This window comes from Panthera tigris, chromosome B3, assembly GCF_018350195.1.
Source record: "Panthera tigris isolate Pti1 chromosome B3, P.tigris_Pti1_mat1.1, whole genome shotgun sequence".
Taxonomy (NCBI): Eukaryota; Metazoa; Chordata; class Mammalia; order Carnivora; family Felidae; genus Panthera; species Panthera tigris.
The window spans coordinates 117,688,147-117,700,360 of NC_056665.1; the positions used below are offsets into that span (position 1 = coordinate 117,688,147).

The window sequence follows — 12,214 nt, forward strand, 5'->3', positions numbered from 1 at the left end:
CTCTCTTCCTCACACACTGCCCTTTCCCTGCTCTTGCACTCATGTTCTCTCCCTCTCAAGATAAACTTAAAAATGAACAAATAAATAAAATGACTTAAGAATGAGTCATGGTGGTAAATGAGAAGACAGTGTTTCCTTATTAAACATTACCAGGTAGCACATTGTCTTGGGTGTTGGTGTTCTGCAGATAAAGAACAGTAACACATTTTTCATTCTCTTATCATATAGCTTTTAGTATTTAAAGAAGATACTTCTGGAGAAGATACTTCTGTTAGGTTTATTGGCTGATGTGAATGTTAAGGCCTGTTATGTTTTACTTTTGCAGAGGAAGCGCTCTTCAGAAAAGATTGCGTGATAGGGAAAAGGAAATGGAAGCAGATGAACGGGACAGGAAAAGAGAGAAGGAAGAGCTAGAGGAAATCAGGCAGCGCCTTCTGGCTGAAGGACACCCGGATCCAGACGCAGAGCTCCAGAGGGTGAGATAATATAACATTCACAACAGTATTCTTATAAGGGAGATGCAGCTTATGTTTCATGTATCTTGCTGGTTTTGGGGAGGATATTGTCTTTTTCTTTATTCTATCATACAAATCACCAGTGTTAGTTGATTTACAACGTTAATTCTAAACATCTTCCAGCTGTTTTCTTCCTTAATTTCTGTGAATATTACCTAAGTTAAAGGAATGTCATCTAAGAAAACATTTATAATAATCTGTCCTTGCTGTAATGTGCGTTGACACTTCCTGACTTTTGTGGGTTGAGTTCCTTCTCTCATTGCCACCTGAAATCTTTTATTTCTTAAATAAATTGAAGATGTTTTCATGAACAACTTTTCACTTTAAAAGGAAAACAGGGGTGCCCGGATGGCTCAGTCAGTTGAGCATCTGACTTTGGCTCAAGTCATGATATCACAATTTGCGAGTTCGAGCCCCATGTCGTGCTCTGTACTGACAGCTCACAGCCTGGACCCTGCTTTGGATTCTGTCTCCCTCTCTCTCTCTGCCCTTTCTCCACTCATGCTCTGTCTCTTTCTCTCAAAAATAAGTAAACATTAAAAAGATAAAAACATTTTAAAAAAAGAGGAAATGACTTTGTTATAGGATATAGCATATCCCTTTCTTTTAAGAATAGAGTGTGTTGGGCACCTGGGTGGCTCCATCAGTTAAGCGTCTGACTCTTGATTTCAGCTCAGGTCATGAGCCCAGGGTTGTCAGATTGAGCCCTGTGACCTGATCTGCACAGGGCGTGGAGCCTGTTTGAGATTTTCTTTCCCTCTACAGCTGGTGTTCTTTCTCTCTTTAAAAAAAAAAAAAAAAAAAAAGAACAGTGTGTCACTTTAGAAAAGTGCTTAGTTCTTAATATATTATGAAGCTAATAGTATTGTAAACTTTTTTTTAATGTTTATTTTGAGAAAGTGCATGAGCAGGGGGAGGGGCACAGAGAGAGGAGAGCTAGACTCCCAATCAAGCTCTGTGGTATCAGCGTGGAGCCCACTCTAGGCTCGAACTCACAAACTGTGAGATCATGACCTGAGCCGAAATCAAGAGTCAGACGCTTAATCATCTGAGCCACCCAGGTGCCATGATTTGTGGTTGCTTTTTAAATGTCATCACACTGGCATATATATATCCTACTCAGATAAGTTTTGTAAATGGGATTATAATTTACATGCTATTTTCTAATGTGCCTTTAAATAGAGCATAATCTTCCACCCAGAATTTTGCCAGTGTATAGCCTTTATGTCTTTTTTTCATACCTTGACCATCGTAGTGTGTTGTTAGTTTTTTAAGTCCTTACTATTGTAACATTCAGATTTAGGTGTGTTTTTATGTTTTGATTCTCTGTCAGTGAGTTTGAATGCCTTACATTGTTTAGTTGTCATTGTCCTACTTTGTAAGTTGATAGTTTTATGGCGTTGAGTCATGTCATGCACCAATTATTGTTACATAGTTAAGGATCTTTTTGCCCTGTTTTTCTGTTTCATGCTTAGAGAAATTATTGATCTATTCACTCAAGTTTTTATAATGCTTTTAATGGTTATTTGTGTGTGTGTGTGTGTGTGTGTGTGTGTGTGTGTGTGTGAGTGAGTGGGATCTTTCATGATTTCAGGGAGAGTGTTCATTTTGATATATAGGCTTTATTTTTATTTATTTATTAAAGTGTGGGTTGGGGACGGGAAGAGAGTCTTAAGCAGGCTCAACTCCCAGCTTGGAGCCCGATGCAGGGCTTGATCTCATGACTGTGAGATCATGACCTGAGTTGAAAGCAAGAGTTGGACACTTAACCAACAGAGTGACCCAGGTGCTCTGTTAATAGGCTTTTAACTCCAAAAAATTTTCCCCATTTTTTTTTTTTTTTTTTTTATATGTTTAGATTTGAGAGAGGGAGGGCAGAGAGAGATGGAGACAGAATCTGAAGCAGGCTCCGGGCTCTGAGCTGTCAGCACAGAGCCCAACGTGGGGCCTGAACTCATGAGCCATGAGATCATGACCTAAGCTGAAGTCAGATGTGTAACCAAATGAGCCACCCCGGTGCCACCCTCCCCATTTCTTTTCCTGTTCGTGAATACAAAAGTGACTACTGCCCTTAGCCATGATCTAGAAAGAACAAATAAAAAATCTTGTAAGATTTTATTTTTAATTGATCTTTACACCCACTGTGGGGCTCAAACTTACAACCCCAAGATCAAGAGTTGCATGCTATACCGACTGAGCCAGCCAGGTGCCATAGAACAAATGAATTATGACCAAGCTAGGGTTTGAGTTCCCTCTTATGTATTATCTATACTGTTCTAAAATAAAACTTTGGGGGGGTGCCTCGGTGGCTCAGTCAGTTGGGCGTCTGACTCTTGATTTTAGTTCAGGTCCTGATCTCGTGGTTGGTGAACTTGAGCCCTGCGTCAGGCTCTGCACAGCGCATAGCCTGCTTGGGATTCTCTCTCCCTCTTTCTTTGCCTAACCCCTCCAGTTCTCTCCCTTTCTCTCTCCCTGTCTCTCAAAATAAATAAACATTTAAAAACAAAAATGAAACATTGAGTTATAATTTCTTTAACAAAAATATAAAAACATATCTTTTCATTTTGAATTAGCCACCTATTATGTATTTACCTTTGTTTTATCTGAAGGGTATAAATAACTGTATATATAAATGTTAAAAATGAAAAAACACTTTGCAGAGTACCTAATACACAGATTGATGAAGCTTTCTGATTATAGAAGCAAGCAGTGTTTCATTATTCCTAGTGAGAAAGAAAAAGATTTTTTTGAAAGATAATATAAAATAAAAAGCTGGTTGAGTATAGTTGTGATCTGTTAAAGTTAGTCACGTTATCTTTTGGTTTTAGATGGAACAAGAGGCTGAAAGGCGCAGACAACCACAAATAAAGCAAGAACCAGAATCAGAGGAAGAGGAAGAAGAAAAGCAAGAAAAAGAAGAAAAACGAGAGGAACCCATGGAAGAGGAAGAAGAGCCAGAGCAAAAGCCCTGTCTCAAACCAACTCTGAGGCCCATCAGTTCTGCCCCGTCTGTTTCCTCTGCCAGTGGCAATGCCACTCCCAACACTCCTGGGGATGAGTCTCCTTGTGGTATTATTATTCCTCATGAAAATTCACCAGATCAACAACAACCTGAGGAACATAGGCCAAAAATAGGACTAAGTCTTAAACTGGGTACGTTAGCATTTTCTTCCTTCTTTCCTTTATTTTTCCCCCCTGCATACACTTAAATTTTGCCTTAAGGAAAAAAACTAAGTAATGTGCTGCTTGGTAGGTAGATAGAAAAATACTCAAAAATGCTTTTCTAGCTCACGATTGTTTTCGTAGTTCTACTAGTGCTCCTATATCTGCAGCTGCCTCAAGTTCTGAGAAGAAGTGAAAAGTTAAATTTTCTAGCACTTGTGAGTAGTGAGTTATTTTTTACAGTTGGGATCTTTCTCTGAGATTTGTGAAAGTATATTATGCAATGCTCTTGAGGGATGGTGGGTTGTAAAATGAAATGAGAGTTGAAGAAGTCATCATGCTAATACAGAATTTTTACTATAGGTGCTTCCAATAGTCCTGGTCAACCTAACTCTGTGAAGAGAAAGAAACTCCCTGTAGATAGTGTCTTTAACAAATTTGAGGATGAAGACAGTGATGATGTACCCCGAAAACGGAAACTCGTTCCCTTGGATTATGGTGAAGATGATAAAAATGCTGCCAAAGGCACCGTAAACACTGAAGAAAAGCGCAAACACATCAAGAGTCTCATTGAGAAAATCCCTACAGCCAAACCTGAGCTCTTTGCTTATCCCCTCGATTGGTCTATTGTGGATTCTGTGAGTAGCAAATTGTATTTCATTTTTATTGGAGGTAGTTTTTGATCATAGCATACAAACTCAGTTGATTTATTAATGCCAAATTCCGATGATAATTTGGCTGGCATCTTGACCTGCCAAGGAATTTAGGTAGACGATTCAGGAAATTCTTGGTGGTACTTAAAGTCTTCATAAACTTGAAGCAAGTAATTGTATCTTGATACCTACCTGTCTTAGTTCAACTTGTGAATGATAGCATGCTATATTTTAGTCTTATGAAAAATCACTAACATATTAGACTTTTTAGTAAATGTAATAAAAAGTTCTTTTAATTGAGTAACCATGCTTTATTTTGCAGATATTGATGGAACGACGGATTAGACCATGGATTAATAAGAAAATTATAGAATACATAGGTGAAGAGGAAGCTACATTAGTTGATTTTGTTTGTTCTAAGGTTAGTCTTTTACTCCCTCCATCCCCAACATTTGTGTTATCTTTAAAATATTAGACACTTTCGGGGTGCCTGGGTGGCTCAGTCAGTGGAGCGTCTGACTTCAGCTCAGGTCATGATCTCACGGTTTGTGGGTTTGAGCCCTGCATTGGGCTCTGTGCTGACGGTTCGGAGCCTGGAACCTGCTTCAGCTTCTCTGTCTCCCTCTCTTTCTGCCCCTCCCCCACTCACGCTCTGTCTCTCTTTCTCAAAAACAAACAAACATTAAAAAATAAAATAAAATATTAGACACTTTGTAAAATAAAAAAGTCTTGCAAAATTAAGTCTATGGTAGTTTCAGGTAAGAGATTTCATGGCCTCCACCCTATCTCATACCCTTATGCCATATGCTTTCATTTCAGAGGGTCAAGGAGAACAGATTTGCTGACTGCTGCCACTTTTGCTCTCTTCTGCCCCCAAGAATGCCTTGCCACCGCCTTCTTGTCTTAACAGTTAGAATGCTGCTGAAGTACAGTTGAGGAAGCTTTTTTTTTTTTTTAATGTTTATTTATTTTTGAAGAGACAGCACGAGCAGGGAAGGGAAGGGGCAGAGAGAGAGAGAGAGAGGGAGGGAGGGAGACACAGAATCTGAAGCAAGCTCCAGGCTACAAGCTGTTAGCACAGAGCCTGATGTGGGGCTTGAACACCTGAAACATGAGATTATGACCTGAGCTGAAGTCAGATTGCATAACTGCCTGAGCCACCCAGGCACCCCAAGTTGGGGAGGTTTTTGTGGAGACAGCTGATAGGTTATCTCATCAGTTTGTCAGTCATCCATCCTTGGAAAGAGGAGCAAAATAGTTTCCTTCATAGAATGATAATGGTCCTTTTTATTGATGGATTTGACAGGCTTGCTTCTGTCAGTGCAGGGCCCAGTTCGGATCCTCTGTACTGTGTCTCTCTGTCCACCCCCATTCCCCTCTTGTTCTCTCTCTCTCTCTCTCTCTCTCAGAAATAAATTTTAAAAACATTAAATAAATAAAATAAGCAGACTTGGAAAGACTTCTGTAACTTTTGTCACTTGGACAGGTAGTAGTTAAACTCAAGTCCGACTTACATGTAATTTGAATATTAGAACCAAGTCAGTAGTTGCATTTATTTCACATTATGATTTTGTGAGAAAAGAAAGGAGGAACAGAACTGATGGTGGAAGTGAGAATGGTTGAATGGACTGTGAACTCCAAGCTAGGAAGAGAAGGCAGTAACATCGGAATGAAGCTGGTGGTTGCATGAATGAAGGGCTGGTGGTTCCAGTGACACTGTGGGAAGAGCGGTTATAGTGAGAGAGTAGAATGTTTAAGAAAGAAGTGATGTATTCAGACAATCAGACAAGTGATCCAGACAATGGTGTGTTGCAAATATTGCCGTGAGAGACAGTTTCTGGGGTCAAGCTGATGTCCTGGTTTAGACTATACGTGCCGGGCTGTGTTCTTTGCAGGTACTGTGTTAAGCATTTTATGGGAGTTTATGTTCTTTAAACCTCCCAACAACCTTAGGAAGTATAAATTACTATTGTTATCTCCATTTTATACATGAAGAAATGGAGGCTTAGAGGCAGATTGTATCTTGACCATGGTTACATAGTAAGAGCCAAGTCTGTATAACTTGTAGTCTTAATACTCTTAACCACCAAGGTATACTACATCCTTCCGTTGTCTCCTGGAGGCAAAGCTTTATTATTGTTAATAAGCAGTTATTATAGTAGAAGCACTATATTTCTGTAAAGGAATAACTAATTACATTTCAAGGAGGTGCTTATTTTTCTACCACTACTGTTCTAGCAAACTTAGGCTGCCCTTTCCACTTGTAATTATTGTAGCACTGAAATTTGTACTGCAGATTTGAATTAGAACACATAGTATAAGGATCGAGATCCCAAGTTCTGGTGGAAAACTTCCATTGAAGAAGAGAGTGGGGTTCTGGGAATTAAGAAATTTATAGAAAGTTTCTTTAGTCACAAGAAATTCCCATATTAGTTTGGGGGCACTTTAAAAATTTCTTGACTATATTGCTAATTTTGAATTCATTTTCAAAATGATGATTATTTGTTTCTTTTAGGTTATGGCTCATAGTTCACCTCAGAGCATTTTAGATGATGTTGCCATGGTAAGTCACATTTATTATTAATAGTCTAATCAATGTCTGTAAACAGACTAACCTTCTCTGTATTTGGTTAAATTTTTACCTTTGTTGGTTCCAGAATCTTTCTTTTTAGAAGTCTGAATTAAAATGTGAATCTACATTAAAAGAAGTTAAAAAGTACTCACGTCAAGATGTCATTAGACAACATTAACAGTCTTCTCTCCCTCCCTTGCCTTTGTTGTTTGTATGTACCATAAATATAAATCCTGGATCTATCCATACCTTTAGAAAACATTCATTAAGTGCTTACTGGGTCTGTTCTTAAAGAAGTAGCAGGGAGATAGGTATACTAATTCGGATACTATAATATACTTGTTATCATGGGGGTATGTAAAAAAAAGATGTGGGGACAGAGGAGATGGAGCAGCTAGGACAAGCATCACAGGAATTACCATCTAAACTGAGACTTGAAGGGGTGCTTGGGTGGCTTAGTTGTTTGGGTGTTCGACTTCGGTGTAGGTCACGATCTCACGATTCATGAGTTTGAGACCCGCATCAGGCTTGCTTCTGTCAGTGCAGGGCCCAGTTCGGATCCTCTGTACTGTGTCTCTCTGTCCACCCCCATTCCCCTCTTGTTCTCTCTCTCTCTCTCTCAGAAATAAATTTTAAAAACATTAAATAAATAAAATAAGCAGACTTGGAAAGACTTCTGTAACTTTTGTCACTTGGACAGGTAGTAGTTAAACTCAAGTCCGACTTACATGTAATTTGAATATTAGAACCAAGTCAGTAGTTGCATTTATTTCACATGATTTTGTGAGAAAAGAAAGGAGGAACAGAACTGATGGTGGAAGTGAGAATGGTTGAATGGACTGTGAACTCCAAGCTAGGAAGAGAAGGCAGTAACATCGGAATGAAGCTGGTGGTTGCATGAATGAAGGGCTGGTGGTTCCAGTGACACTGTGGGAAGAGCGGTTATAGTGAGAGAGTAGAATGTTTAAGAAAGAAGTGATGTATTCAGACAATCAGACAAGTGATCCAGACAATGGTGTGTTGCAAATATTGCCGTGAGAGACAGTTTCTGGGGTCAAGCTGATGTCCTGGTTTAGACTATACGTGAATTTTCTGCCTGGGTCATACACATAGAAGTGGAAATTCCTGTGTGTTTGGACAGAGATTGAAGAGAAATATAGGAAGCAAAGCTAGAGCGTTCCATCTGTTGTGAGTGGAAGACTAGGTACTTGCTAGATGGCTGTTATCGGAGTGGGAGGTAGCGTAGTGAGAGCTCGTGAACCTCGGTCAGAATAATGTTTGCAAAGAGAAACAGGGAGGCCCCAGCAGCTTCCCCTCTCTGAGACTAAGGCTTCGAAAGTAAGGAACTTCCTGAGAAGGCTACAGGAATGTCAGGGTCTTTCAGGGACACACCAGGTTTACAGTTAAGGTGAATAGGTGAAAAAACTAATTAAAGAATTTGAGGGTAGTTAGTATAAAGAGTAATGGAGTCCAAAAGGCAGAGTGGGAAGGCAGGAGTAGAAAGATGAGTCAGGGAAGAAACACCAAGCATGTTCTTAGATGACAGGTCCCCGGAATAGCTCACATTTCTAGCTGCAGAGTTGTCAGGAAAGGGCGTAGGGGGTGCCTAACCAAAGGGAACTCTCAGGTCGAGCTCCTTTGTGTTTGGGCACTATATGATGTCTAAAGCCAGGTAACATTAGTTTTCTGTTATCCAGCCAGCCTGATGCAGCTGTTGTTTAGAATTTTTGGTAAAGTATTTGTGAAAAGCTTGTTGACTTCATAATGCTGATCCTCAGGTGAAAGGAGAAATGTGAATAGATCCCAGTCCTTGGGGATAGATAGAATCTGAATTTCCCTGACCTTCAGGCCTCTTTAAAAGGTTATCCTTGGGGTTGAGAGAGGGATTTTATAGTTGGGTCTGAGTTAAGGAATTAAAACAAACAATGTTCTAGGGGTGCCTGGCTGGCTCAGTCAGAAGAGCATGTGACTTTTGATCTCGGGGTTTGCAAGTTTGTGCCCCACATTGGGTGTAGAGATTATTTTAAAAAGTAAAACTTTAAAAACAAAAACACTGTTCTAGTATTTGGCCTTGGCAGAGTTGCAATCTCTGTCAGAGACGCTGTCGCGTCAGTGTCCATCCATTTTGATCTGTTGAAATATTTTGATATTTGGAGTATAATTAGGCTCTTTTTTTGTTTTTAAGTTTATTTATTTTGAGAGATAGCGAGCGTGAGCATGAATTGGGGAGGGGCAGAAAGAGAGGAAGAGAGAGAATCCCAAGCAGGTTCTGCAGTGTCAGCATGGAGCCTGATGCAGGGCTCAAACCCATGAGCTGTGAGATCATGACCCAAGTCGAAATCAAGATTTGGATGGTTAATCCCCTGAACCACCCAGCTACCCCTGGAGTATAATTAGACTCTTTACTGGTCAATTATTTATGTTGTTTTAATTTTCTGGCTCATTGTTGATCAGAGAAGGAAGCAGCTAATTGAGCTAGTTTTGTCAATTGGTTCTGCAAAAGCTCACCCTCTAAATATTACCTGAATAAACGCAATTGAATTTTTTTAGCGCAAGTAGTATTTTGTTCTTATTAAAAATCTGACTTTTTCAAACTGTACCTTTTCTCATTATACATAAACTAATGAACTTTGGTTGTATTTTGTATCTAGTTCTATATTATTTCTAAGGTATATTTTTCACATTGATTAGTGTTGGTGCACATTTCTCTTAAACTGTGGGACAAGTCTGGCTCATAGGAGTCTGACTAAGTTTTCTTCTTATTATTTTTTTTAAGAATTTACTCTCTTGGGCACCTGGGTGGCTCAATTGGTTGGGTATTTGACTTTGGCTCAGATCGTGATCTTGCATTTTGTCGGTTCGAGCCCCACATTGGGCTCTGTGCTGACAGCGTGGAGCCTGCTTGGGATTCTGTCTCTAGCCCCCTCTCTGCCCCTGTCCCACTCTCTCGAAATAAATAAATAAACAAAAATAAATAAAAAATAAAAACAAACAAAATACACAAAAAAATTTAAAAAACCCAAAATAATAAAAAAATAAACAAAAAATAAAAAAATAACAGAAGTATTTTTAAAATAAAAAATTTTTTTTTTTGTATTTTAGGGTGGGATAGGGAAGAACAGAGAGAGAGAGAGAGAGAGAGAGAGAAAGAAAATCTTAAGCAAGCTCCACACTCAGTGCAGAGCCTGATGCAGGGCTTGATCCCACAACCCTGGGATCATGACCTGAGTCAAAATTAAGAGTCAGCTGTTAACTGACTTAGCCACCTGGGTGCCCCAAGAGTTCTTTAATTAATTGTCATCACTGAAAAATTTAAGGGAATTTTTAAAAACTTTGTGTGGAATTTTTTAAGGGAATTGACAAAGAAAGTATTGTGGTGTTAGTATTTGATAGGCCATGGAATTTTCCTGAATGCATTGCCTTTTCTTGTGTGTGCAATTTAAAAAAAAAAAAATTTTTTTTTTTACATTTATATATTTTTGAGAAACAGAGTGAGACAAAGCGTGAGTGGGGGAGGGGCAGAGAGAGGAGACACAGAATCTGAAGCAGGCTCCAGGCTCTGAGCAAGCAGTCAGCACAGAGCCTGATGTGGGGCTCAAACCCACAAACTGTGAGATCATGACCTGAGTCGAAGTCGGTCGCTCAACCGACTCAGCCACCCGGGCACCCCTTGTGTGTGCAATTTATTTGTACTACTTAATACACTTCTCACACTAGACAGATTTCCTTCAAGTCATTTTAATGAAAGTAAATGTTTGTCAATGTATAAAAACCTTTAAAAAAAAAAAAAAACTACAGTCACCAATGGGAGATGCTGATGATTGCTTTATATCTGTTACTGTCTTTTCAGTTTTTTCTTTTTCTTTTCCAGGTACTTGATGAAGAAGCAGAAGTTTTTATAGTCAAAATGTGGAGATTATTGATATATGAAACAGAAGCCAAGAAAATTGGTCTTGTGAAGTAAAACTTTTTACATTTAGAGTTCCGTTTCAGATTGCTTCTTCTTTCCCACCCTTCAGAGGACTTTGACTTTTTCTTTGTCTTCAAAGACATTTGTGAGATCTGTAATTTTTTTTTTCAATGTAGAAAATGTGAATTTTTTTGTCCTCTAATTTGTTGATGCCCTGTGTACTCCCTTGGTTGTAAAGACATCTGAATCCTACCTTGGTTCTCTTTATACTCACCAGGTACAAATTACTGGTATGTTTTATAAGCCGCAGCTACTGTACACAGCCTATCTGATATAATCTTGTTCTGCTGATTTATTTCTTGTAAATATTAAAATGACTCCCCAATTCTTTTGCAGAATTGCACTTAATGTTGAACTGTACTGTATAGGAACCTACATGAATGATTTTAATTGAAAGAATACCCATCATACCTATTACCTTTCCCACCCCTTGATCAAAAATGGCAAGCCCTCCTGAAGGCATGGAATTTAAAATTAGAGTGCTAAGATTAGCAGACAATCCATTCCTACTGTATCTCTGTATGAATGTGTTCGTGTGAATGTGTATAAATGTCTTACTTTCCCCTAATTTTCTTTGGAGGGCTCCCTTAAACATTTCCTTATTGAAGAGTAGAATTCTAAAGGAAACGTGGTATTATGCCAACCCAAATGTCTGGGATAATTAGGTTATTAGTGTCCCAGAGCATGGTATTCTCTTGTGGCCAGCAACAGTTTGGTGAATGGAATGGGGCTTTCCTGTTGATAGCTGGCTGCTTCAGCCTGTCTTTTTTAAGGGAACGTGAATCATAATGGTTTTCCCCTTAATTTCATTGTTCAGAAATGAGGCAGATCCTTACATTCTGGAGAACGTTATTTGATGCATTTTTGCACTAATTGGCCCTTAGCTTTATTTTGGTGTATTCTTTTGTTTAAAAAAAACAAAAACAAAAACAAAAAACCCTTAATCTGTAAAGCATAGATGAAAAAAATCATTTTTAAAAACAAAAGGTAAAATTAGGTAATTTTACAGACTAGGAAAATCTGGAAAAAATACCAACGGGAATTGAGCATGGCAGTTTGCAAAATTTACATCTTATTTTTAAGGGTGTAAAGTAAATCATTTATGGCAGTTACCACTAATTTTTTGTTTTCACTTTTGTAAAGGTTTATATCTTATGAGTGTATATGCACGCACACACCTCGTTTACCTCTGCTCACCAATGTTTAAAAAATATACTGATGGTGTTCTTAGAGACATATTATGGGGCTTTCTTTATTGTAGAACAGAATTTCACCAGGGAGCAAAATTACCTGAAAATGTAACAGGTTTTAAACAGTTCTTAACACAAATTAGGTGCAGTTA

At 38.7% G+C, this 12,214-nt stretch overlaps 1 protein-coding gene across 1 annotated transcript in view; it reads left to right on the plus strand.

The window, feature by feature from the left end:
* The window catches only part of RBM25 (RNA binding motif protein 25), a 60,164-nt gene extending 48,962 nt beyond the window's left edge, over positions 1-11,202 (plus strand). Inside the window, exons 14-19 of the mRNA XM_007095101.3 lie at positions 326-476; positions 3,344-3,668; positions 4,041-4,315; positions 4,653-4,751; positions 6,846-6,893; positions 10,774-11,202. Coding sequence (XP_007095163.1) covers positions 326-476; positions 3,344-3,668; positions 4,041-4,315; positions 4,653-4,751; positions 6,846-6,893; positions 10,774-10,866 — 991 coding nt within the window. The 3' untranslated portion in view covers positions 10,867-11,202. The remainder of the gene's footprint in view (positions 1-325; positions 477-3,343; positions 3,669-4,040; positions 4,316-4,652; positions 4,752-6,845; positions 6,894-10,773) is intronic.
* Positions 11,203-12,214: the final 1,012 nt, after the last annotated feature.